This window comes from Melospiza melodia, unplaced genomic scaffold (genome assembly GCF_035770615.1).
Source record: "Melospiza melodia melodia isolate bMelMel2 unplaced genomic scaffold, bMelMel2.pri scaffold_37, whole genome shotgun sequence".
In the NCBI taxonomy this organism is placed as follows: Eukaryota; Metazoa; Chordata; class Aves; order Passeriformes; family Passerellidae; genus Melospiza; species Melospiza melodia.
Genome location: NW_026948690.1, coordinates 7,625,307 through 7,652,913, shown reverse-complemented (window position 1 = coordinate 7,652,913; position 27,607 = coordinate 7,625,307). Strand labels below are relative to the sequence as shown.

Sequence of the window (27,607 nt, the reverse complement as noted above, 5' to 3'; positions counted from 1 at the left end):
TTATTTTCTTGAAGAAGCTGTCCCATTACCTTTTACTGTCCTTTTAGTGCTTCTCTGCTGGGATTCATAAAGTTAGAGGGTTTTGAGAAAATGGTTAAAAAGGACAGGCCCTTGAGAAAAGTTTTGTGAACATTGCTAATACAGTGAAAAGTTTTCTAAGCAGTAGAGCAGACGTGACAAATAGCAGAGTAGACCTCTGTAGAACTGGCATTATAGCTTGCAACAAGGTTATTTAATGTCTATCTTTAGAAGGTTAGTATGAATGGATCTCTGTGCTTTGTCTCTTATGAACAAGTCATTGTGTTAACTACCATTGCGTGTGTTTCATATGATTGGATAGAATTCTTGTCAATATGTTTTGCTCTATGTGTGATTGGCTGAAATCTAGGCTGAGATGGTTTTATGGTATGCTGTAATGTCACACCCCCTTGGCATTTCCCTAGGATCAGAGAGCTGTTAACATCCTGTCTCCATTATGCTAACAATGTACTGAGACTGATGTGCTGAATAAATAGCTCACGACACTGGTTTGGATTTGCCCCATCAACATTTGTTTGTAAATATCGGCCAGCAGCACTTCTCCTCAACAGATGCTGGTAATTCTCACCCTTTAAAACTGGAAGTCAGTTCTCAAGCTGGTTGTTGAAAGCTTGACTCTACTTTTTGGGCATCTTCATGTTTTTCTGATTGTCTCTCAGTCTCTGCTTGAGAGTCAATCTTGTTTCACCTGACCTGGATGTTATAGTCCATTTTTTGAGTTCTTCTACTGGGCCTTTGACTTTGTTGGCATGAGTCCATCCCCGCTCTGCAGTTCACACGGCCGATTTGGTGGTGTGAAAGGGACCTTCCCCCTGAGGAGTTAGAGGCTGATCTCTCCATGACTTAATCATCACCCAATCCCCAAGATTAATATTATGGATTCTGAAATCCAGGGTGGTAGTCTGAGGAATTTCCCCTTTATGTCGTATCCCTTCTAAGGTTTGTGCTATGGATATAACTTATTTCTTGGCATTGGCTTCCCCTTCCACATAGGTGGCAACCTTCTGGGGTGAGGCCAGGAAGGGCAACCCAAGCATTATTTCATGGGGTGACACCCCCAGATCTGACTGGGGTTGGGTTCTAATTCTTAATAAGGCCAAAGTGAGACATTTTATCCATGACATTTGGGTTTCAATCATTAGCTTAACTAGAGCTCTTTTAAGACTTTGATTCATTCTCTCAACCCGACGGGAACTCTGTGGATGCCATGGAGTGTGTAATTCCTCTTTTACTCTCAGGGCCTGACCAACTTTCTGCAATATCTTTGATGTGAAATGAATTACCCAGTCTGAAAGGATCCTGTTTGCCGTCCCATATTGGGGAATGATTGATTCTAGAAGTGTTCTACTCACAACACTGGCATTGGCTTAAACAGTGGGTACCACCTCTACCCAATGAGTCACGTGATCTACTATCACTGGCAAAAACTTCCACCATTGTACCTGGGGAAGCTCAGTAAAGTGTACTTGGATGTTTTGAAAGGGCCCTAAGTCTAGTTCTCACCCTCCCCTGGCTGTTTTCCTCATCATTTTCTTATTCACTTGTTGACATATTACACACTGTTCAGTTACTTGTTTACCTATTCCAAAAATTCCTATGCATCCCCAGTCCCTTAGAAATTGATCACCTAGTACTTGTGTACCCCACTGTGTTGTTCCATGTATGCCTTCCAGCATTTTCTTGGCAGGGAGTTTATTCAACATTTGCCTCCCATCTGCTAATTTCTACTTCCCTTAGCTATCTTAATTGGCTCCCAATTTAAGGAGTTCTTCCTCTTCTGTCCCACTGACTATGGGGACTTTTTGCATTACTTTCATGGGTGTTAATACTATTATTAGTTTTTCTGTCTCTGATTCAGTTGCATTTTTAGCTTCTAAATCAGCTAAATTGTTCCCTTGTGCCCCTTTTTGATGTCCTTCAACATATCCCACCACTAGTTTCTCTGGCAAATGTAAGGTTTCTAACTCTTCTAAGACAAAATTTTTATGAATCAATCCCTTTCCTTTTGAATTTAATAGCCCCCTCTCTTCCCAAATTTTTCCAAAGTTATGCACTACTCTAAAAGCGATATTTTCAGTCTGTATATATTGTTCTCCATTTCTATGCTAATATTTCCAGAGCTCACTTTAGGGCATACAACTCACACGCTTGGGCTGACCAGTTGGAAGGTAACTTTCTCTTTTCTCTGGCCACCAACCCTTCACGCACCATAGCGTACCCTGATACCTGTGCCCCTTTATTACCCGGGAAGATCCATCGATGTACAATTATTTTCCACCTTGGAGTGGTTGATCTGTTAGGTCCTCTCTTCCTTTAGTTTGATAGTTTATAACCTCTAGGCAATTATGTATTAGTTCCTCATCTGGTTCTCCATCCAAAAACTGGGCAGGATTGAGTTGGTTACTCATGATTAGCTCTAAAACATTATCTATCAAGATGGCTTCATACTTTACCACTTGGGAATCAGTGAGTCATTTCTCAGCCTTTTGGCTTAGGATACTCCTTGCTGAGTTTGGGATATATATCTTCAATTTTTTCCCAAAGGCTAATATTTTGCTTTATGCTATGCATAGGGCAGTGACTGCCACAGCCTGAATGCAGGTTGGCCACCCCTGGCTGACAGGGTCTATAATTTTGTGTCCTGGGGTGAAGTGATAATGCTTGTATCCCCATTCATCTGTTCTGTGCCTTTAAGACTGGCTCTGAAGAGTAGAAGTTTTGTTTCCGTTTCTCTTATCAGGAACACAGAGACAGCAGTACATAGGGCTGTTTTTCACTTCTGGCTTTCAGCTTGCTGCTTTGCTTACTTGCTGTTCTTCTGCTCTTGCTTCTCCTCCCGCTTTTGCTTCTGCTTATTAGCTAGTTCTAGCTAAAGAGTCCAAATTCCTTCCTGGACTGTTTCTCCTCTCCTGTTCCTGTGACCATCTCGAACCTGCTCCGGACTGGGGCCTGGGAACACCATAGGTTTGGCTGCAGCAGCTGCCCAGCACCAGAGGGACTGAGAACAGAGCAACCACCCCCGAAAGAGACTTCCTGATTTTGTCATCTTTCTCAGAGCGATGTCATTGGGTATAGTTCATTTTGAGTGCTGGGGGGTGCTGTGCCTGAAATAAACAGGTTCTTTCCACCTCTCTCCAAGGAATTTTTTCCCAAACCGGTTGGGGGGAGGGGCCGTGTGGGTTTTGCTTTCTGGAGAGGCCCTCCTTTGCAGATTCTTTAACAAATTTGCCCTAAACCGGGACAAAATATTGGCGTCCAACGTGAGGCTCGAGAGAGAGTGGAAAAACCCTGTTTTGACTGCATTTTGGTTGCTATTACTCTGTGTTCAGTTAGATCAGCTAATAGCCATGCTTTTTGAATTCATAATGTCTATTGGGGTGAAGGTTTGCATGCATTTCTGGTCCCTAGGGTTTTTTGAGATTTTAATACCTCTATGGTCCCTAGGTTTATTTTCTTATCCAGAAATAGCTTTAGTATTGCCCTTAATACGTAGTTTTTACATCAGAGGGGCAGTGACCAGAGTAGCTATCCTGCTGGGCTTGGTGGCAATAATGTGCAAGAAGTTTATAAACATGCTAGTGTCTGCTCCAGGTATGAATGGTTCATGGCTATGGTTATGCATCCAGTTTGTTGCAGGAGGAGCAGGAGGGAATGAGGTTTTTCAGCCCCTGCTTTCCTCCTTCTCCTATGAATCAGTTGCATCACTAGTGAAGGATGTTCAGTTTCCCCTCAATGTTAAAGAAACCATCTTCCTGGTATTCAATCTGGTAACCTTCCTCTATAGAGCCTGCTGCTTCTCTAGAATGAGGGCTGAGATTTCTAGACAGGCTGATGAGACCCCTGACTCAGTAGTTGACCCAGGTGTGGAAAATCCTAAGTGGTGTGGGAAATGGGAGGATATGGGCCAAATCCTGAAGGAATTCTCTGACCCTGTAGTCTGGGATTTTCCCCATGAACAAATTCAGAACCCAGCTGAGGTGGGGAAATATCTGAAAGAGAAGTACCATGATGAGCCTAAGGAGAGGAAGGTCATTGCAGTGAGCTGGGCCCTGGCATATGCTTATCACACTCTGTAAGATACTGTCGGGCAGCAGACAGAGGCAGGGGGGGCAGGGAGATAAATCAGCAACTATCCCAGTGACTCAGGCTGCAGCTAACACTCCAGGCTCAAAGCCAGCATGTAAACCCATGGCTGTTGCCACCAGCACTAGAAGTGGGAAATGCACGGAGAAGACCAATCGACCAGGGGATGATGATGATGATGATGATGATGATGACAATGATGATGATGAAGGAGAAGGAATCTCAATGCCTCCTGACATAAAATCAGGAGTCAAAGCAGCAGGTGCAAGATCAGATGAGTCCTTTTCCCTGAAGGACCTTCATGGCCTACGGAAGGACTACACTCGAAGGTCTGATGAATCCATAATTAGTTGGCTTGTCCGTCTCTGGGATGCTGCAGGCGAGGCTACAATTCTGGACGGCACTGAAGCCAGGCATTTGGGATCCCTGTCACAGGATCCTGTCATAGACCAAGGAATGATGAGGGGGGCTAACCCTCACAGCCTCTGGGAACGGGTCCTAAGAAGTGTAGCAGAAAGATACCTGTGTGCGGACAATCTCTATATGCAGCAAACTCAGTGGAAGACAATAGAGCAAGGGATCCAATGCCTGAGAGGAATGGCAGTGGCAGAGATTATCTTCTCAGATGATGTAACAACTAGGAACCCAGACTTAGTACCATGCACGTCTGTGATGTGGCGAAAACTCGTACGACTTGGGCCACATGAATATGCTTCTGCTTTAGCCATCATGAAGAGGGATGAGAGGGATGAGACTGTGCTTGACATGGCAAGGAAGCTCTGAGCATATGCAGATGCTGTACATGGCCCGACACATGCCAGAATCGCAGCGGTAGAAACATGTCTGCAGAACTTAGAGGATAAGATAGAGGAGAACCAAAAGAAGCTTAGAGAGGAGATTAAAGAAGACCTTCTCCAAATTTCAGCAGTACAGATCCGAGGTTCTGGTCTCCAAGGCAGACGTTTCCCAGATGGTGAGAGAAGGTACACCCCACGAGCTGAGCTGTGGTTTTACCTGCGTGATTGTGGGGAAAACATGAGAAGGTGGGATAGGAAACCTACTGCTGTTCTGGCACGACGGGTGCGTGAACTGAAGGAAGCCACCAGGAGGAAAGCAGCCCCAGTTGCTCGTAGCCGAACAGCCAGGTATGATGATGATGACATGTCTGATCCCCTCGAAGGAACATCCAAAACATATGCCCAGGGAAAGAAGGATAACCAGGCTTAGAGGGGCCCTGCCTCTAGCCAGGTAGAGGCCAGGAAAAATCGTGTTTATTGGTCTGTGTGGATTTGTTGGCCTGGCACATCAGAGCCACAAGAGTACAAAGCTTTGGTCCATACTGGTGCACAATGTACATTAATCCCATCAAGACATGTGGGGCCAGAGTCTGTTTCTATTGCTGGTGTGACAGGGGGATCCCAGGATTTCACTTTGGTGGAAGCTGATGTGAGCCTAACGGGAAATGAGTGGAAGAATCACTCTATTGTGACTGGCCCAGAGGCCCCATGTATTTTGGGCATAGACTACCTTCGGAGTGGGTACTTCAAAGACCCAAAAGGAGTCAGATGGGCATTTGGAATAGCTGCTGTAGAGACAGAGGGCATCCAGCAATTTAGTACTTTGCCTGGGTTGTCTGAGAATCCATCTGCAGTAGGATGCCTGACGGGAGAAGAGCAACAAGTGCCAATTGCCACTTCCATAGTGAATCGACGGCAGTATAGGACCACTCGAGATGCTGCGATCCCTATCCATAAGATGATCCGAGAGCTGGAGAGCCAAGGGGTGGTCAGCAAGACCCACTCACCCTTCAACAGCCCCATTTGGCCTGTGTGAAAATCTGAAGAAGAATGGAGATTGACTGTGGACTACCGTGCATTGAATGAAGTGACTCCACCACTGAATGCTGCCATGCCAGACATATTAGAGCTCCAGTATGAGCTTGAGTCCAAGGCAGCAAAGTGGTACGCCACTATAGACATTGCAAATGCATTTTTCTCCATTCCTCTGGCAGCAGAATGCAGGCCTCAGTTTGCCTTCACATGGAGGGGAGTGCAGTACACCTGGAACCGACTGCCCCAGGGGTGGAAGCACAGCCCCACCATCTGCCATGGACTGATCCAGACTGCACTAGAAAGGGGAGAGGCTCCAGAACATCTGCAGTATATTGATGATATAATTATGTGGGGGAACACAGCCGCGGAAGTGTTTGAGAAAGGGAAGGAAATCATCCAGATCCTCCTGGGAGCTGGTTTTGCCATTAAAAAGAGCAAAGTAAAGGTGTCGATGGAAGGAGACCCGGACACCAATTGGATCATCGGAGGTCTGATTTATTGATCGATACAGCGGGTTAAATACAGTTCATAATAAGCTTCATACATATTGCAAAAGCTGAGCTCAGGATTGGTTAGTTACATATCAGCAACTACGCCTACTTCTGCATTTTTGTGGTTATTCTTTTGATACTTTCTGCATATTTTCAGCAAGAATCTCTCTTCCCTATCCTCATGTTGCGGCAAGGGCATCATGTCCTTGCCCGTCATTGGTCACTGACTGTTGACTTCCCTTTCAAGCTTAACCAGCGGCATTATGTCAGCATGGCCTTTCTCAGCTAACCAACTGTTAACAAAACTCTCCACATTTCCCCCGTTTTCTTCTTGAGCAAGAAGACTAGTCTGCCAGGTTTTTGCTATCATACGGCTGACCATGTTTTGAATACAATTAAAGACACAAGGCAAAATAAGCAAAAACATTAAAATTACACCCAGTAGCCCTATAGCATATGTCACAAGGTTCCTCAGCCATGGTCCAAGTCCTAAGCTTTTAAGTCATTCGTCAATTCCTAAATCTTCTTCTTCCTTGAGATTGTGAAGTCCCTGTTGCAGTTCTTTTATCTTAGTGTGAATGGACACCGAATGATCAGACAAATTCATGCAACACATTCCCTCAAACTCGTCACATCCATGCCCTTGTGCTAAGAGCAAAAAATCTACAGCAGCTCTATTTTGCAAAACAGCATGGTTAACACTTTGCACATCTGCGGTTAGCATGTCTAGAATTTGTGATGTCTTGTTTAGCTCATCCTTTGCCCAGCACCCTAATTGCTTTGCTAAATAATAGCTTTATTGGCAGATCCTCCTGGCAAGATAGTTGAAACCACCACCTGTTTGAATGTACCCCAAAACTGTGGATCTCCTATCTGGCTGCAGTCTAAGTCATGTATGCTACGTTTCTTCCTGTTTGAGTTTTGACTCAGCTGCATTAGCAAGGACACATTAGGGTGAAACAATGACAATTTTCCCAAGTAACAGGGTCCACCCTGTGGTTTAGCTGGTATACCATTCCACGCCCTGTCTCCACAAATTAAAAATATTCCTGTGGGTAATTTCATTGGTGCCGTGATATTTGTGCCGTTACATTGACTGTAATGCTGCAGAGAGAATTTACTCAAATTCAGGGATGAATCTAAGGTGGCCCATGTTTATTTAGGTTGATTTAAATTCTGGGCATCCAAGGGTTCGAAACTAAACCATCCGCCAGCTGTAGTGTTAGACATACTGGCGTTTGTACTTCCAAAAAGATCCAATTCCTCAGGAGGAGAATGCAAAGAAGTGTTAAGTGATTGGATTAGTAAGCATTGGTGATAGCCATCACTCTGACTTGCAGTATACCCTTGTTGTGCTGACAATTTGATGTTTGACATGTTATGCAAGCATAAAGTTCGATTATTTATTAAACTACAAAATTCTCCAGGAGACCACACCGGAAGTCCCACCAGGCATGTGCGAAATGGGTTAGTAACCCCTCCAAGACTAAGACAAAGCGATGATTGGTTAATTTGATTAGCAAGTGTTACCCATAGATTTTCTCTTGGCTGACTAAAATGTGTTATTCCTAGTGCTTCACTCGCTACAGCATGGAGCAGTATAATAAAAACAAACCTCATTTTTCTCTCTTCTTTCCCTGTTTTTCCTTTCTTCGCTGTCTTTTCCCTGGTTTGCTAGAACGGCTAATGCAGTCCTGAGTCAGTCCTTGAATACACTGATCTAATTCCAAATCAGCATCCTTGCTTACAGGTATAGCGTCAGGTAGGTTTAAAGGCAAATTAGCTTTACAGCGAGCTGCTATGATGCGTGAGGGTCTAATAATTTCAAACTCTGTAAGTACTTGCTGCAATTTCCACCTCATATATGCTATAGCTACTTGTTCTGCACTCTCATAAAGTTGTAATCCTGACCTTCCTGGTAGGCCAGTACTTTGCTCAAGAGCTCTATACCAGGAAGAATCTCGAATCCACTTCCCAAAACAAGGTCTACACCATAAATATCCTATTGTCCTTTGTGAGTACCAATAAACCTTATTGCAATCTACACAATGCAAAGCTACCCATGCATAGCACTTATCATTATCCTTTTTACAAACATAGCAAGGAAGTGAACATAAGAAAGAATCAGTATTAAAGTTCGTCTCTATAACCCAATCCAGCCAGTTCAATGGTGGTGATTGCAAAGCCTCTTCACCTTTCTTACTATATGAGGCTAACAGTTCAAGCTCTTTCTTTAGCGCAAGGCGTATCTTATCTCGTAATCGCTGTTCTTTGTCTTCTTCAACAACTACACCCTCCCACCAGGCAGGGTCCCATATACGTGAAATTGCCCTAATCATAGAAAACTAATTAGCAATCACTAATAGCCTTACTTACATGAGGCCGTTCCCTTTCTTACCTTCTTTTTCTTATTTGTCTTCAGTTTTGCTGCTCCTAATTTCACTGGTCCTGTCACTTGCAAACTCAATTTTTGCAACTTTTCAATGCAGCAGTCTAATGCTCTTTCGGGATCCCCCCTGATGGGCCCTACAATTGAACGTTGCGTTAGGGGTAATAATTTTCTACACCTTGCAGAGACTAAGCATGATTTACTTTGAACCTTGATTCTATTCACAATACATTGTACGTCCCATCAGTAATAAGCAAGAATTTTCTGTTCAGGAGACTCATAAAGATTTAAAGCTGCATATGCATTTTGCCCCGTTTGTCTCCTTAATTCATCCTGCCAGTTTTCACCCCACGTGTACTCGTTCCGGCAAGTATTACACCACAAACCCAATAATAATGATTGTTCTATCCAAAAAGTTCTACCACAACCCCCACAACGTAGGGCTATCCAAGCAGCACAATGTGGATTGTGACAGTCAAGGCAATTTTCGTTTGCTGGACCTGTTAAGCAAAAGGTTGATAATGAGTCAATAAAACCAATCAGCTCCTGGGCCGTCGGGTAGTAATGCATCAGTGCTCTGTCCACCACTTTCGAGTGTCCCTTCAGCTGTAGCTGTAGTGGTCGTAGGACTAGAAGCAGTTTCTTCCCCAGTCGCTCCTTGTCAACCTCTGTGAGGTTGTTCACCAGATGCTGCATCAAAAACAGGTTTAGTCCACTTAGCAGGCACCCACAAAGGTCCTGTAGGTGAGGAAACACAAAGATACCCCCGACCCCAGTATAACACTTTTGCAGGTTTTTCCCATAATCCTGTACTCAGGTTCTTATACTTAACCCAGACCTCCGTTTCCTTAGTAGTTTCCTGACCTGACCTCGGGTGATGTTTAATTGAAGAGGGGGTATCGTCTTCCCCAGAAATACATAAGTGGTTGATCACATACAGAACCTTAGCGAAACATGCTTGTGGGTCTCTTAAATCTTGATGCTTTTCAATATACTGCCTAAGGGTGCCGTTTGCTCTTTCCACTATTGCCTGTCCAGTAGGGGAGTATGGAATACCTGTCACATGCTTAACGGACCACTGATTCAAAAATTTCTGGACCCTAGCACTTACATAAGCTGGACCATTATCTGTTCTGATACTCTTTGGGACTCCCATGACAGCGAAGCAACTTAACAGGTGCCTGATAACATGTATAGCTTTCTCTCCTGCCTGAGCCGTAGCGCATATGTAATGACTATATGTATCTATAGTGACATGCACATACTTGACTCTACCAAATCCAGCTACATGCGTAACATCCATTTGCCATTTCTCATTTATTTCTAAACCTCAAGGATTAACTCCAATGCCTAAACCTATTCCCCCATTATGATAACTACATGTTGGACATGCTCTAACAATGGCCTTAGCTTCTGACAAACTCAGCTTAAAGTGCCTTGCTAATCCCTTTGCATTTTGATGATATCTACCATGTGCTTCTCTGGCCAATGTATGCTTATCAACAGGACAAGAGTTATCAATGGGTAAGGCAACCAATTTGTCTGCACATTCATTCCCTTCTCCTAAACCTTCAAACCATTTATGGCTCCTAATATGAATCACAGAATACGCTGCATTTCTCTCCCGTAAAGCTTTCCTTAATTGTACCAGTAACTCATACAATCGTTTATTATTCACTTCCTTAATTGCTGCTTCCTCTATTCCTCTGACTACTTCTGCAACATACATAGAGTCTGTGACCACATTTAAAGGTTCCTGTATGTTGGACACTGCCCATACTACTGCTAACAATTCCAGGGTTTGTAAGCTATCTGCAGGGTCTGCTGTGAGGAGTTGATGCTTCCATTGTCCTTTTTCTTGCCAGGTGACAGCAGCACGCCTTGATTTACAAAAATAGGTGTATTCCAAGGGCTCTTGGAGAGTCGTAGGTGTCCCTTTGTGTATTGTTCCTTTACCAATTCATGGGCGTGCATAAGACTCTCCCCTTTTAATGGCCATTGCTTAACCATCACCAGTGTATCCGTTTTCCAGGTGAGTGGAATGGGGAAAATCCAAGCAATGGCAATTACCCCAAAGGGTGCTGATTAGTTAACACCACTCCCAATTGTGTTAAAATGTCCCTTCCAATTAAGCAGGAAACTGTAGGAGGCAATTGAACAATTGAAAACACAGCAGATACTTGTTGATTATCATTGCACACAGACAAAGGCGGCGATCTGCTTGCTAATGTAAATCCTCCTACTCCTGTGAGCATGTTTGATGATGGAAATAGGGGCCAATGATGTGGCCACGCTTCTAGAGAAATGATGCTGGTATCTGCTCCTGTATCCAATAGTCCATAAAGGGTTATGCTTTGATGTCCATGGGTAATTTCAACTTTTTGTTTTGGTCTATTTTGTAAATCCACAGTCAAAAGTGTAACACCAGTAGAGCCAAAACCCTTCTCATTGCGTGTTTGCCCAGTAAATGATGGTATACCTGATGTCATTTGTGATAGCGGTACCAACTGTGCGATGCGTTGTCCTTTTCTTATTTTAATTGGGGGATAAAGGGTGTAAACCATGATTTGTATTTCCCCTGTATAGTCCGCATCAATAACACCAGTCAATACAAATAATCCCAGCATGGTTGTTGAGGAACGTCCTAGTAACAGTGCTCCACATCTTTGTTCATTTAATATAAGAGGACCCTTTACTCCAGTTGGTATCCTCTCAGGCCGGTTCGTCATTAGCGTGATGTCTACTGCTGCTGATAAGTCCAAACCGAGGCTCCCTGCTGTTGCTGGTTGCAGACAGGAGGTGGCAGTGATATTACGGCAGCAGCTGGTGTCTCTGATGTCACGGCGGCAACTTGTGTCTGGACGTGGCCCCCATTCGCGCTCCTCCGATCGTTTCCCGACCGGCGCTTACAAGCAGTAGAATTGTGGGAACTGGATCGGCAGCTTTGACACCATATACCAGTTGCTTGACATTCTCGGCACGTATGTCCCTCATTGCCGCATCGGTAACACTTGATGAATGGTCTCGAGCCTCCTTGCGTGACTTCCAGTGAGCCGCTTCAGAGAGGTGCAAGAGCAGCTAACACCTGATTCTGAGTAGACTCTGCTTGCTTTGCAACCCTATTCCTAATTCCTTTAAAGCTTTTGCTGTAAATGCCTGTGAAGCTGTTGGCATTAATGCCATTCGCTGTAATGCCTCCTCAATGGTCCAATTTGCCCCTAATGTAGCTAACACTCTTTGTGTTGCTGGATTGCTATTTTGTAATTCACACTGCTTTAACAGCACCCCTTTCATCTATTCCGCAACACCAGCCCGATCTATGGCAGCAGCTGCCCTATTGATAAAACTTCCAAATGATTCTTCTCTACCCTTTTTAATACCCATATAAGCCGGTAACTCTCCTGGCTCTTTAACCATGTCTATTGCAGCACGCACTAATCGCATAGACTCTCTAAGCTTATCTGCTCCCGATATCATCTGTGCCTCTGTACGTAAATATGCCCCTAAGCCCATAAGCTCCTCTACTGTTACTCCATGTAATGGATCTCCCTGAGCTCGTTGTACAGCAACCGACTCATTAACCATAGCTTGCCAATGTACATTAAACAATAACTGCTGATGTTGAGTGAATATCAAATGCACTATTCCTCTTAAATCATTTGGGCATATAACCTGAGTATTAAAAAGGTAATCTAGCATTTGCCTAACAGCTTCACTTTTTACTCCAAACTGACTAACCGTAGAACGTAACTGGGCTGACAACTTCCAATCTAAGGGAGTATATTCCGCTATATTATGCGTAAGGTTCCCCTGTGCATCATATTGTGGTGTGCATGTGACCGGACATGCAAGACTAGAAGCTACTTCCACCGCCTTGCCATCCCCCATTTGCATTACTTCTTTTGCCAAAGCAGCCCAAGCTTCCCTCCTCTGTTTGGCCATCTCCCCCCATAGGTCACTGTGTGCCCCTGGGATAGGGTCAGACTCTTTAAGGGTGCTATGCTGCTGGCACTTCGGTACAGACATCGAGCTTTCCGGCAGGGGGGGCGGTGGAACCGGAACTGGCTCGCGCGGGGGAAGTGGTCCCCCCGCGGGAGCTGGCTCGCTCAGGGGAAGTGGCGGAGGCAAAGCTGGCGGCGGAGGCGAAGCTGGCTTGCTCTTACCTCCACCATCCAACTCGCCCTCCCCCCCTAACAGGAAGGGTGCAGATGGTTCCACTGTGTCTATAGGAAAATCCTCCACACCACTTTGCTGGGGACTCTTAGGCATAAGTATCTTAGTTACCGAAGGTGCCAGGGGATCATCCTCACGACCATACCCTATATTCCTCTTATGAGCTTCTGTCGCCCTTTCTGCTGCGTTTTTCTCAGAGACATGCTGAAGCAACGTGTTATACAGCACCTGCCATAACTTGCCTAATTTCTTTGCTGACATCATCGTCTAACACTGTATCCCACAGGATATCCCCAAACTTTTTCCACTCTGCTAGCTCATGAACTGTGTGTGGGTTAGCAAAAATTCCTTTACCATGGCCCTAAGCCAGTAACCCTGGTAATTCCTTTTTTAAATCTATCCCCTTTACTCCTCACCATTCTAAATACATGGCAAAAATATTGTATGCTGCTTGCCTATCCATACCTATTCGTCAGTGCGCACTGTTGCAGCTCTCCAGGCTTCTGGCAGCACGTATTGGCTCGATTCACCATTGTGAACCTCCCGGCTTCAAGGACCCAAACCCAACTTCCTCGACCGAGGCGCGTTCCCCCCTTTTTCTTTTAATCTGAGAGGGCAAACGTTCGGGGTCACCATTTGTCGATGGAAGGAGACCCGGACACCAATTGGTTCATCGCAGGTCCAATTTATTGATCAATACAGCAGGTTAAATACAGTTCATAATAAGCTTCATGCATATTGCAAAAGCTGAGCTCAGGATTGGTTAGTTACATATCAGCAACTACGCCTACTTCTGCATCTTTGTGGTTATTCTTTTGATACTTTCTGCATATTTTCAGCAAGAATCTCTCTTCCCTATCCTCATGTTGCGGCAAGGGCATCATGTCCTTGCCTGTCATTGGTCACTGACCGCTGACTTCTCTTTCAAGCTTAACCAGCGGCATTATGTCGACATGGCCTTTCTCAGCTAACCAACTGTTAACAAAACTCTCCACACTTTTATCACTCAGGACGCCCATATAGGTAAACTGAATCACCCTGGGATTTTGGAGGTAATTACAAATTGGCCTGAAGTTGAGAATTTTGCTGTCACAGATGAAGAGGAACAAGAACCAGTGACACAGGCTGAAGAGGCTCCTCCCTATAACCAAGTGCCACCAGAGGAAACACGCTACGCTCTTTTCACTGATGGTTCCTGTTGCATCGTAGGGATGAACCGGAAATGGAAAGCAGCCATATGGAGTCCCACACGACAGGTTGCACAAGCTACCGAAGGGGAAGGTGGATCAAGCCAACTTGCTGAACTCCAAGCTTTTTAACTGGCCCTGGACATTGCTGAGAGAGAGAAGTTGCCAAAGCTCTGCCTCTACACTGATTCATAGATGGTAGCCAGTGCTCTGTGGGGATGGCTGGAGAGGTGGAAAAAGGCTAACTGGCAACATAGAGGGAAACCAATTTGGGCTGCTGATGAGTGCAAAGACATTGCTACCAGGGTAGGGAGGCTACCTGTGAAAGTCCGCCATGTAGATGCCCATGTACCCAAGAGTAGAGCCAATGAGGAGCACCAAAACAATGAGCAGGTAGACTAAGCTGCAAAGATAGAGATGTCCAAGATAGACCTAGATTGGGAACATAAGGAAGAGTTATTCCTAGCTCAATGGACCCATGATGCCTCAGGCCATCAGGGCAGAGATGCCACCTATAAGTGGGCATGAGCTCGTGGGGTGGATCTAACCATGGACAGTATTTCTCAGGTTATCCATGACTGTGAGACGTGTGCTGCCATCAAGCAGGACAAGCAAGTGAAGCCCCTTTGGTATGGTGGGCGGTGGTCCAAGTACAAGTATGGGGAGGCCTGGCAGATTGACTACATCACACTGTCCCAGACACGCCAGGGCAAGCGCTATGTGCTGACCGTGGTGGAAGCCACCACTGGATGGCTGGAAACCTACCCTGTGTCTCATGCTACAGCCCGGAACACCATCCTGGGCCTTGAAAAGCAAGTTCTGTGGAGACATGGCACCCCTGAGAGGATCGAGTCAGACAACGGGACTCATTTCAAGAACAGCCTTATCAACACCTGGGCTAGGGAGCATGGCATTGAGTGTGTGTACCATATTCCCTACCATGCACCAGCTGCAGGCAAAGTGGAGAGGTACAGTGGACTACTAAAAACCCAGTTGAAAGCTTTGGGTGGGGGATCTTTCAAAAATTGGGAGCAGCATTTAGCAAAGGCCACCTGGTTAGTTAACACCCGAGGTTCCACCACCCAAGCAGGTCCTGCCCAGTCTGAGTCCCTGAATGTAATAGAAGGAGACAAAGTCCCAGTGGTACATATCAGAGGTTTGTTAGGGAAGACTGTGTGGATCAATTCTGCCTCGAGTACAGACAAATCCATTTGTGGGGTTGTCTTTGCTCAGGGACCAGGTTGCACGTGGTGGATAATGCAAAGAGATGGAACAACATGATGTGTACCTCAGGGAGATCTGATTGTGGGGTAAGAATGATATGGGGATAAGGGGTGGAATGTCCTGGGGTGACATTATGATGCTTGTATCCCCATTCATATGTTCTGTGCCTTTAAGACCAGCTCTGAAGAGTAGAAGATTTGTTTCCGTTTCTCTTATCAGGGACACAGAGACGAGCAGTACATAGGGCTGTTTTTCACTTCTTGCTTTTAGCTTGCTGCTTTGCTTGCTCCCTTTTCTGCTCTTGCTTCTGCTCTGCTTTGGCCTCTGCTTATTAGCTAGTTCTAGCTAAACAGTCCACATCCCTTCCTGGACTGTTTCTGCGACCATCTCGAACCTGCTCCGGACTGGGACCCAGGAACATCGAGAGGTTGCACCGTTCGGCTGCAGCAGCTGCCCCAGCGCTGGAGGGACTGAGAACAGAGCAACCACCCACGAAAGAGACTTTCTGATTTTTCCATCTTTCTCAGAGTGGTGTCATCAGATATTTTTCATTTTGAGTGCTGGGGGGTGCTGTGCCTGAAGTAAACAGGTTCTTTCCACCTCTCTCCAAGGAATTTTTTCCCGAACCAGTTGGGGGGAGGGGCCGTGTGGGTTTTGCTTTCTGGAGGGGCCCTCCTTTGCAGATTCTTTAACAAATTTGCCCTATACCGGTACAAAGGCTCATTTAGAGAATGACACCAGCTGTGCCCCCAGTAGAAGCTCTGGCACATTGCTCGTCCAGCACTATGAGAGCCGGGCTACTCTCGCAGCGCGCTTGGGAGCCTTGTGGCCACCAAGTGGAGGCACCACAGGATTTCCCAGTTCCCGGCCGTGGCTCTGCAGGGCTGGGCTGGGACAGTTTTCCCAGCTGATGTGCAGCTCTAGATGAAGGGGAAACCATTGGGGTACCTGGTGATGGATCTTCCTTAATCACCAGAGGCACCCTTCTGTAATAATGCTGAGGTGCATTGCTTAGCTTATCCTTTCCTGACTCTTTTTTGCACTTTTGCATTACAGAAAATTACACTGTTTCTTCAGCTGGTGTCCATGTCTGCATCTCTGACCCTCCCCACCATCAAAACACACAGCCAGTTTAGCATGAGACCTGCCTCTCTGCTAGCCCATCTCTTGCCAAAAACCCCTGATGGCCATCTGCACAAATGAAATTCCCACTTTGCAACTTCCTTTTCTGCATGCAGGTGAGAAGAGGAGCCACTCCCAGTTCTGGACACCTCCAGAAACCAGCTGCTTTTAGCAGTCACAACCCTGAAATATCAACCTCCTTCCTTAACCTGCCACAGAGAGCTCCCACTAAGAGGCCTTTTGTCCAAGGATACCCACAGAAGAGCTGGAGAAGGCAGCAGTTTGAAACACAACTGCTTCAGAGTTTAAACCTGCCTTTATCAAATGAGCACACGCCAACCTGTTGCAAAGGGAAAGCAGGCAGGTAAGAGAAGCTCCTCTCCCAGAAGTGCAAACTCTGTGCTTCCTTCTGTTCCAGCTGGAGAGTGGAGGCCATGGGCTGCACCTCACTTTGGGAAGGAGCCCTGGGAATTGACCTGATCTGGGAGGGCAGCAAAAGGAATATCCCAAAAAGTAGGAAAAGATTCTCTGAAAGGAATAGATGATGACAACATTTCTGCAGAAAGGCAAAAAAAGAATAATTGAAGCATTTCAAGAAGTGCCCATACTGAAATTTGTTTGCCAACATGCCAACCCCAAAGTCTCGTGGTGTGTCAGGAAGCTCAGGAATGAACCTGCAAGGCTTGGATAAACATCATTGGTGTTCATCCTCCAGAGCACAAGCAGTTCCCCAACAAGATTTCAAGACTAAGGGACAAACCTTCCCCCTTCAGCTCTTCACAGCAGTTCTAGGGAGTCTCTCCACTGCAAGATGTCCTTTGTCAGTCTACAGTGAAAGAGTTGGCTGCAGGAGACATTTGCATTGGAACTCTCCCCAGATGGAGGGAAGAAAAAGAAGAGGTGATTCCTGAGGAAAGAAAAAGGCAACGCCCTTTGGGAAGACACCAGTATGAATTCACTACAACTCTAGGCCAGAAATCTCTTGAAGAAAGCAACATTCATCCATGGGGCAGCACTTTGGCTTTGATATCAATGCTGACAAAATTGCTTCCCATTCCTGCTGCTGTAGTTGACTCCAAATCACGAGAAATGTGCCAACTCCTCCAAAGACAGGCAGACATGGTGAGATAAAACCAGCTAGTCTGCTGAAAAGGAGACCAAATGAACGTTTTCTAACCCCCCCTTTTCATCCTTTCCCCAGCCAAGACAGAGCTTCCTCTCTGTCACTGATGGTTACCCAGGCATGGGATGCAGCATGGGGACAGAGCCTGTCACTGCCCCCAGTGCCCTGCCCTTCCCTGCCTGCCTTGCCCTTCCCTGTCCTGCTGGATCCTGCTGTGCTGTGCTGTGCTGTGCCGTGCAGAGCCAAGCCCAGCCAGCAGTCACGCATTTTGGGAATGACCCTCCCCTGTGCCGCCCGCCGGCATAATGAACACACCACTTTCTAACTTTGACTACTTAGAGAGTCTTTTTCTGTGATTTTCAGTTTTAACAATTCAGGGAGCTTTTGTTTTCCCTGACAGAAGTACAGTTGCTGCCAAGGGAAACACACCCAAAGACCAATAGTGACCCAGCCTTCCCTTTGCTTCCCTTTTCCTTCCCTCACTGCTACACAGCACTCTCATACCAGGACCTCAGTGCTGCCTCACCTGAGCATTTAGAGCTGCTTCCAGGCCTTTCCAGGCTAAGTGCAGGAGCTCAGGACTCTGAGGTTTTCCTAGCTTCTTGGGAGAAGGTGTTTGCTTCATCTGGACTTCTTGGGGTTTCATCGGAGGAGCCAGGCACAGGCAAATTTCATCTCCACTGTGAGCTCTTCATTCTGCTTGTTCCCGTGAAACTTAAATGCCAACCTGAGCTCCTTGTTTCTCTGGGTCCCGTAGACCCTCACAACCCTTCCATGGCCTCTCCAGAGAGGAGCAGCTGCACATCTTCAGAGCAGCAGTTGCCAGCCTGCATCCCATCAGGTAGGGAAAGAGCTTCTACCCTTGCTTTTTAGAGAGTTATTTTAGACAAGCATTAATACACAGATCAGTGTTCTATTTGTCCTTGATTTTCTACAGTTTAAATAATTTTTCTGCTGACCTATCTCATGACTGCTGCTTAGCTCTAATCACAGTTCTACTGCCTCTGGGGTCTTCCTTTTGCAGCTTCCCCCAAAACCCTCTAATTTTGTGGATTCCCACAATTCCCCCTCCTGTTCACCTAAAAAGAAACCTTCATAATTATGTCATTTATTAGTTGTGTTTTGTAGCCTTACTATAATATTTCTGCTTATTACCTATTTAAAGCATTTGCTTGCTTGCACTAAGCATTGCTATATTACAACACAGCAATTTTAATGCTGTGGAAGTCTAGTCAGTTCAAAGGGCATAAATTATGCCTGACAATAGTTAGAAGTCATTGTTCGAGAATGTCTTGTCAATTCACAGGTCTTAATTTGAAACATTCTTCCATGTCCATACCTTCATCGACCATCTCTGTGAGAATTCGAGAACTCTCGTGAATCCATTTCCTACCTCTCTCTCTCTTGTGTGATAAAATTTTCTTTGACAGTTTTGTCCATCATTTGTCGCACACACCAAAGTATGCAAGGTGTGACTACTTGTATCACTACCAAAACCCCCAATACATATAGAGACGTATTCTACAAAGTTCCCTTAGCCAAGGTGCAAAGCTCCATTCTTGGAACAGATCATCTAACCATGACCCGCCATCTTCTTTAATTGGAGCTGTCAAATCTTTCAGCTTTTGTATGCTTTTGTGGATAGATTCAGAATGATCTGACAAGTTCATACAACATAATCCTTAAAATTCCTCACAACCATGCCCATGTACCAGTAAAAGAAAATCAATCGCTGCTCTTTTGAAGGGTAGCAGGTCTGACAACACTATTAACATCAGTCAACATATCACTGATTGCAGTGGATGTAGCATTAGTTTGTTTACTCAGCCAACATCCAACCTGATCTTATTGTTTCAATGCCATTGCTGAAGCCAGTTGGGGTAAAAACAAACCTGCTGAAACTCTTTTTGCAGCCTTCCAAGGCATGAAATCACTCTTACAGTTTTCATCATAATGACGAGCAGATCTTGTTCCCCTTAGTTTCTTCTTAATGACTGCCTTGGCAGTAGGTGCTAGCACAGTGAGCATTCCAATGCTACATGAGCCACCCTCAAGGTGTGATGGATTGCCTTGCCAAGCCCAATCTCCATAAATGAACAATATCCCTTGGGCAATTGTGGTGGGTATTGGTCAGCCTCAGAAAGCACATCCCAACTTTTTGAATAATTACACCAAAAACTTAAGTTTCTGTGTGCAAAATAATGGGGAGTAACAATGTACTTTGGAGGATCATGCTCTTGCTAATCATTAGCTATAAATGTAAGGCAAAAATCTATTGTTAAAGAACGAAGGATTTCTAATTCTTGGGGTTCGGGTACTGCTTTGGAAAGTTCTTTGGCCCAAACGTTCAAATTCAATGCAGGATTGTTCCCATTGTCAATTTCACCAGGCTCACCATTGGATTGCTTTTTGATCCAAGGCAAATCTTTTATGGGCACACCAACCAGACAGGTTGAGAAATGCTTTTCTGGTTCCGAATGAGACAAACATGTGGTATCCAAGCCTGCTGCCTTAGCTAAGGTCAACCAAACATTTGGTTTTGGTTGTTCAAGAGGCAAATCTGCACGACAAGAAGCAATTAAAATCCATCCAAACTACCATATAATTTGATTTTGCTCTATCTTTTTCATGAGCTAATTTCTGGCAAAATCCTCACATATATATCAATTTTAAAACTTGGCTTTTAAACTTAAGATAAGATTTCACCTTTCAGATGCAATAGATGAGATCTAAACCGTAACAAAACAAAAACAGCCCTGCAGGGCTCCGTCCCATCCCATCCTGTCCCATCCATCCTGACAGTCTCACAGGGCTGCTGTCCCATAAACATCATCTCTGCTCCAGTCTGAAACAGGGCCCAGCATGGTGCCGGGATCATCAGAGAGCTGAGGTGTGTGCTGGAATTCAATGCCCTCCCCATCACACAGCAGCCCTGTATTTCCCTCCTGCAGCCTTGGTCTCCAGCACAGCCATGGAGACTCGTTGGGCTCTGGACTATTGCTGCAGCCTCCAAGGGTGGCTGAGCTCTGCCTTTGGCACAGTCAGGCCTGGCCAGCGCAGGCCATGCTCAGCAATTGCTTGCGTGTGCCTGGCCTTGCTGTCAGCCCCGGCAGTGGCTGCGTGGCCCCTTTGTGGCCCTGTGCTGGCCCAGCCATGGTGGCCCAGCCCCTGTGCAGGCCCAGCCCAGGCTATGAGCATTGTGGCTGGGAACGGCCCCTGTGCTATGGTGCCCACAGCAGCCTTGGGACTCTGTGCCCCATGGCCTCCCTGCGGGGCAGCCTCTGCCAGCTCCTGCAGAGCCCCTGGCACCTGTCAGCCTGCACAGACAGCCCTGCCCCAGGCTCTGCCGGCCTCTGGGCCAGCAGAGAGGCATCCAGGGCCGGCCATGGCCGGGAACAGGCCCTGAGCCCCGCAGGAGGATGGAGCTGGGCCACAGCCAAACTCAGCCCAGGCCAAAGCTGGGCTCAGCAGCCAGGGCTGCTAAGGGCTGGGCACAGAGGCTGGCGCTGACAAATGTCCTGGGCCCCCTCCCTGCTCTGTCCATGCACCAAAGGGCACAGAGCAGCCTCCTCTCTGGCCCACTTGCCTGTTTGCAATGCCTTGCACAGGCGCTGGCCCTGCCCCACAAGGCCTGGCCTGAGGCCTGCCCCTGCACGTTCAGCCAGGCTGAGATGGACACTGATGGTTTCTGGGCCAGGCTCCCGGGGCCCAGCCCAGCTCCCTGCAAGCTCTGCCAGCTGCCCTGAGCTCTGGGCAGCACCAAGGGCCTCTCCCAAGCCCAGCCCAGCCGGCTCTGGCCCCACAGCTCTGCTCAGGCCAGGCTGCTCTGGGCACTGCCCCATGGCCTCAGCCCCTGGCAAGGGCACAGCAGCAGCTGCAGCTGCCACAGCACTCAGCCCCACCATGGGGGAAGGTGCTTGGCCAAGGCCAAAGGAGTCTCCCTGGCTGCCCTGCTCCCCTCTGGCTGAGGTGCTGAGAGTTCTGCAGCCCCTGCTGCCATCCCATCTTCCCAAGGCAGCACAAGAGCCGCGGCCTTGGGGCCCTCAAGAGCTGCTCCTGCTCCAGGCCCAGGGCCCATGCCAAAGCTGGGGCAGCCACAAAGCTGTACCCATTTCTGTTCATTGCTGCTCTGATGGGGATGGATCCTCAGCCAATTGGAGTTTGCTGATCGATTTTACTCCTCTAGAGGCCTCTTCTTTCTCGAGCTCTTCAGTTCAGGAATTTAGTGACAAAGGCTCCTAAATATTTATGCAAAACTCTTGCAAAATAAAAGCCCCTGGGAATAATTTAAGTTTTCAATTCTTCTTTGGTTAATTAGATAGATTTCAGAAGTGTGTTCAAAGTGAATACTATACTATGTTGAAAAAAATGCAGAGAGAACTGGTTTTTTCCTGTTTAGTGTTCATTTCCTGAATATAAATTGGTATCAGCTATGTCCAGTTGGTATTAATCTCTAGCTCCTTCTAATGCAGTCTGAATAGATATGAAAATCAAGATTCTTCATGGCTTACAATCAATAACACTTGGCCCTCACCTTCTCCCCACCATTTCCCTTATCCAACCCCTGGCACTCCTATGGATCAGGAACGGTGTTGCCGGGAGGACCAGGACAGTGATCTTCCCTCTCTTCTTGGCATTGGTTGGGCAGCACAGTGTAAAGTCACAGGCTGCCCAGGGAGATGGGTGAGTCACCAGCCCTGGAAGTGTTTAAGGACAGACTGGATGTGGCGCTCACCGCCATGGTCTGGCTGACAAGGTAGTGTTGGGTCCCAGGTTGGACTTGATGCTCTCCAAGGTCTTTTCCAGCCTGGTTGATTCTCTGATGATTGTGATACTGCAGGGCCCTGGGTAAGCAAGAGGCCATTGTGACACTGCGGGGCCTGGTGGCACTAAATGGACCATGATGACACTGTGTACGACATGGCAGCTCAGAGCCAAGGGGCCATTGTGACACTGTGGAACCAAAAAGAGCATTGCTATGTGGTGTTTGTGAGGTGCTCAGGACGAGGTGAGAGATAAGAATCTGACTGCATGTTCTCAGAAAGCTGATTTATATTATATTATATTATATTATATTATATTATATTATATTATATTATATTATATTATATTATATTATATTATATTATATTATATTACATTACATTACATTACATTACATTACATTATCCTGTTCAAAAAATATACTTTAGAAAAAGAAGAATACAGACAGAAGGCTTAACAAGAATGATAATGAAAACTCACTACTGACTCCTCAGAGTCCAATACAGCTGATGGTGATTGGTCATTAAGTTAAAACAATTCACATGTTTGGATAAACAATCTCCAGACCACATTGCAGAGAAGCAAAGCACAAAGAAGTTGAGGCTTCTCATCTTCCCTGGAGAAGAAATCCCGGCGAAGGGAATTTTCAGAAAATATCACATTGACATTGCTACACTGCCAGACGTCATGGAACCAAGGGTCCAATGTAACAATGCAGGGCCTTGGGGGACCAAGAGACATTGTGACACTGCAGTGGCCCAATGATCCAGGGGACTTTGTGACATCAAGGGTCCCATGGAACCAAAGGGACATTGTGACACTGAGAAGCCTCATGGAACCGTGGTGACACCTAATTGTCTGATAGCGTAGATCTGCTGGAGGGTTGGAGGGCTCTGCACAGGGCCTGGACAGGCTGGACCCAGGGACCAAATCCAACAAGCTGAGGTTGAACAAGTCCAATTGCTGGGTCCTGCACTTTGGCCACAACAACCACTACAGCACTACAGGCTGGGGACAGAGTGGCTGGACAGCAGCCAGGCAGAAAGGGACCTGCAGGGACTGATGGACAGCAGGCTGGACAGGAGCCATCAGTGTGCCCAGGTGGCCAAGAAGGCCAATGGTTCCTGGCCTGGATCAGAAATGGTGCGGCCAGCAGGGCCAGGGCAGGGATTCTTCCCCTGTGCTCAGCACTGGTTGGGCAACACCTCGAGTGCTGTGTCCAGTTCTGGGGTCCCCAATTTAGGAAGGACATGGAGGGGCTGGAGCTTGTCCAGAGAAGGGCAACAAGGCTGGGGAGGGGTCTGGAGCACAAGTCCTGTGAGGAGTGGCTGAGAGAGCTGGGGTTGTTTATCCTGGAGAAGAGGAGGCTCAGAGGAGACAAGGAAGTGTCAGGGCACAGGTTGGACATGATGATCTCCAAGGTCGTTTCCAAACTTGCTGGTTCTGGAATTCTCTGATTCCACCCTTGGAGCAGTTGCAGGATGAGCCCTGGGCCTCCTCTTCAGGAGCTCCAGCAGCCCAGGTCACTCAGCTTCTCCTGCCAGCCCCAAAGCCCATCCTGTCAGTCCTGCAGAGCCTCTGCAGCTCCTCCTCATTGCCCAGAACAGTGAGTCCCAGAGCCAGATACAGCAGCCCAGATGTGCCCCCCTGGCCTGGGGTGCCTCTGGCAAGGGAGCAGCACCAGGCACTGCAGGAGCCTGCAGACAATTCCTGCAGCACTTGTAGGATGATCCTGCTGCCCCAGGGACGTTCCCATGGGGATAAGTCAGGAACTGCAATGGGGAGTGGGGCCAGAGAGGAAAGGGCAAACAGAGAGGGGCTCTTTGCGGGGGAGGGAACAGGGGTGGACAATAGGAAGAAATTTGTAGCAGGAAGAGTAAAGAAAGCAAAGGTGAAGAAAAGGAAATGCTCAGGGCAGTTGGGGGCGGCTGCCAGGCAGTCCTGGCTCTGAGCAACAGCGTCTACAGTGGGACAGGAAACTCCCAGCTGATGGGAACAAACTTTCTGGCTGACTGCAGAGGCCAGGACAAAGCTGAGTGGTTTCCCTGGTGTCCCCCAGCCCTTGCTGGCCCCAGGGGCTGATGGCATTTGTGCTCCCTCAGGTTCATGTTCCCACAGTAACAGCATGGAGGTGCTCCCCCTGCTGTGTGCAATGCAAACAGGGGCTGCTGAGCCAGTGCTGCTGTGTCTGTGCCTGCAAGGATGGGGCACCTCTGTGAGCTGGGGGAGAGGCCAGGTATGCAGAGGGGGAATGTTGTTGGCAGCTCCATCAGGACGCTCTGGGACGCTGCCCTGGGCTGTCTAGCACACTAGGGATGGATCACCCCTGCTATGCTGCTCCTTGCCGTCTGTCCCAGAGCCCTTGCAGAGCCCCAGCCATGCTGTTCACCCCCAGCCTGCCCATGTCCAGCCTGGGGCTGCTCATGGGGCTTTTCTGTGCTGAGCATTGGCCTAGGCGTGTTCTTGTGAGAGCCTTTGCAAGGAGCCTGGAGCCCCCAGGCCCTGGCCTGAGGCGTCAGCACTGCCCCAGCAGTGCCCACGGCCTGTCCCTGCTGCAGCCCCGGCACTGCCACCCCCAGGGCTGTGCCTGGCCCCGAGAGCACTCAGGCCCTGCAGCAACACCAGGGCCACCAGGGCAGCGGGGCAGGGCCACGGCAGCAGCACTGGCAACACCAAGTGCTGCTGCTGCTGGGCACAGCTGCTGGGCCAGCCCTGATCTGCCCCCAGCTCTGCACACATACATTGCTGCTGCAGCTCCAGAGAAGGCAACAAAAGGGCATCTCTGCAGAAAACTTTGCTGGGAAATCCTTTATTTTCTTTAATGCCACTGAGAGCACAACCCCTCATTGACACAGTCTGTTGCCACAGGGAAGGTGGAGAGACACAAATGAGAAATGGCACAATTACATTTCTTTGTGGTTGATAATGAAAAAGTAAAACAAAGAACTAGAATTTTCAAAATGAAACCAACAAGAAATATCGAAGATAACTTTTATTACAAGTTTTTTCCAGAAAATTAGCTATCAGTTTAATGTTTCTGAAAGCATCCAGTCACCAGTCTCCACACTGCAGCCTTGAGCTCCTGGTTCCTCAGGCTGTAGATGAGGGGGTTAAGGGCTGGAGGCACCACCGAGTACAGAACTGACAGGGCCAGATCCAGGGATGGGGAAGACATGGAGGGAGGCTTCAGGTGAGCAAACATTACAGTGCTGACAAACAGGGAGACCACGGCCAGGTGAGGGAGGCAGGTGGAAAAGGCTTTGTGCCGTCCCTGCTCAGTGGGGATCCTCAGCACAGCCCTGAAGATCTGCACATAGGAGGAAACAATGGATACAAAACATCCAACTCCTAAACAGCCACTAAAAGCAAGAACCCCCTGTTCCCTGAGATAGGAGGAACAGGAGAGCTTGAGGATCTGGGGAATTTCACAGAAGAACTGGCCCAGGGCATTGCCATGGCACAGGGGCAAGGAAAATGTATTGGCCGTGTGCATGAAAGCATTGAGAAAGGCACTGGCCCAGGCAGCTGCTGCCATGTGGGCACAAGCTCTGCTGCCCAGGAGGGTCCCGTAGTGCAGGGGTTTGCAGATGGACACGTAGCGGTCATAGCACATGACGGTCAGGAGGAAATACTCTGCTGAGATGAAGAACATAAAGAAAAAGAGCTGAGCAGCACATCCTGTGTAGGAGATGTCCCTGGTGTCCCAGAGGGAATTGTGCATGGCTTTGGGGACAGTGGTGCAGATGGAGCCCAGGTCGCTGAGGGCCAGGTTGAGCAGGAAGAAGAACATGGGCCTGTGCAGGTGGTGGCTACAGGCTACGGCGCTGATGATAAGGCCATTGCCCAGGAGGGCAGCCAGGGAGATGCCCAGCAAGAGGCAGAAGTGCAGGAGCTGCAGCTGCCGCGTGTCTGCCAATGCCAGCAGGAGGAATTGGCTAATGGAGCTGCTGTTGGACATTTTCTGGAGCTGCACATGGGGACCTGTTCATGGATAAAGGGACATTCAAGAGTTAGAGGGGATACCTGCGACTGAAATCAAAGCCATTTTCCATTCATCCTCCTCTTTAAGACAGACTGACATGCTTCTGTGTTTAAGGGTTCTGAGATTTCTTTTTTGAGCTCCTCCCACGTCTCTCCTGGTATTCTTGGATACCAGAAACCCTCAACATTCTTTTTGCATTCAGGCAGTATAGCAAGTTCTGTGAGGCAAAGTGATGGGAGGAGAATGAGGGGACATGGTCTGGCATTCTGATCTGTTCAGATTTTCTGTGAGCTTTAACCTCTCTCAGGTGGATGGTGATCACCTTCCCATACTTCCCCTAAAAAACCCCCAGGTACTGCTTAAAGAAGATGGATCCACCACAGCCCAGCTCCACATTTGTAGCCAAGGACTCACATTGCTGATTGCACCAACCCAGCAACATTTTCAGTGTCACAACACCTCTGTCTTTCCCCATCAATCTTGTAACTCAGAGATGCTCTAGGACAGGTTTGCACCCTGAAGTTAAGCTCCCAGCCTGGACTGAAATCTCAGAGAGTCTTCCAAGTGTCCTTATGATGGCATTGGATGAAGGGAGATGCAGCTCCTTCCCTGGCTGCACTGACAGCATTGCCCAGAGCCGGGCCCTGGGGACAGTGTCACCCTGAGCCAGCTGTGCCCCCTGCCAGAGCCCCCAGTGCTGGGCAGCTGCTCCCAGCCCTGTGCTCTGCAGAGGGAACTGGGCCCGGGGCTGCAGAGCTGCCCCACGGCTCTGCTGCAGCTCTGCCTGCACAGGAGGGGCTGCACGCCTTGGAGCTCCGGCCCTGAGGGCAGAGGCTGGGCTGGGGGCACAGGAGGGAGGGGGCTTGTTCAGAGGGAGGGGCTCCACTGGAGGGGATCCCGTGGGCATCTCTAAACTCTCCCTGCCACAGCTTTGCTGGGTTTTTTCTCTCATTGCCTGATTTTCTCTCTGCTTCTTGGAGATATCCCTGCTGGAGGTGTTTCCCTGTTCCTGATCTCCCCCTGCCCACAGACCCCAAATCTCTGTGCCCACTCCTTGGCCTGACAGAACCCTGCCTGTTTGCAGGGCACTGGCGGGGGGCAGGTTCTGTTTGCAGCTTGGAGAAAGGACAGCTCAGACTGAGCCTGAAGGTTAAGAGCAAAGGTGATGCTGCTGCTGTCCTTGGGCACAGTGGCTGAA

The 27,607-nt window shown here is 47.8% G+C and overlaps 1 protein-coding gene across 1 annotated transcript; it reads right to left on the bottom strand.

Annotated features, from left to right (window-relative positions):
- Window positions 1-15,955: 15,955 nt before the first annotated feature.
- LOC134434486 (olfactory receptor 14I1-like) lies at window positions 15,956-26,391 on the bottom strand. Its single transcript, XM_063183140.1, has 2 exons — window positions 25,475-26,391; window positions 15,956-16,007 (listed from the first exon to the last, which is right to left on the bottom strand). The coding sequence occupies exons 1-2, from the start codon at window positions 26,383-26,385 to the stop codon at window positions 15,956-15,958; spliced, it is 963 nt and encodes a 320-aa protein (XP_063039210.1). The 5' UTR covers window positions 26,386-26,391.
- Window positions 26,392-27,607: the final 1,216 nt, after the last annotated feature.

Excerpts from the sequence above, each read along its gene's own strand:
- LOC134434486 (XM_063183140.1), bottom strand. The coding sequence starts at position 26,385 with ATGTCCAACAGCAGCTCCATTAGCCAATTCCTCCTGCTGGCATTGGCA. Across the intron at positions 16,008-25,474 it reads GTGTGGAGACTGGTGACTGG|CTGTTTACTTCAGGCACAGC; the intron begins ATGCTTTCAGAA and ends GGTGGAAAGAAC.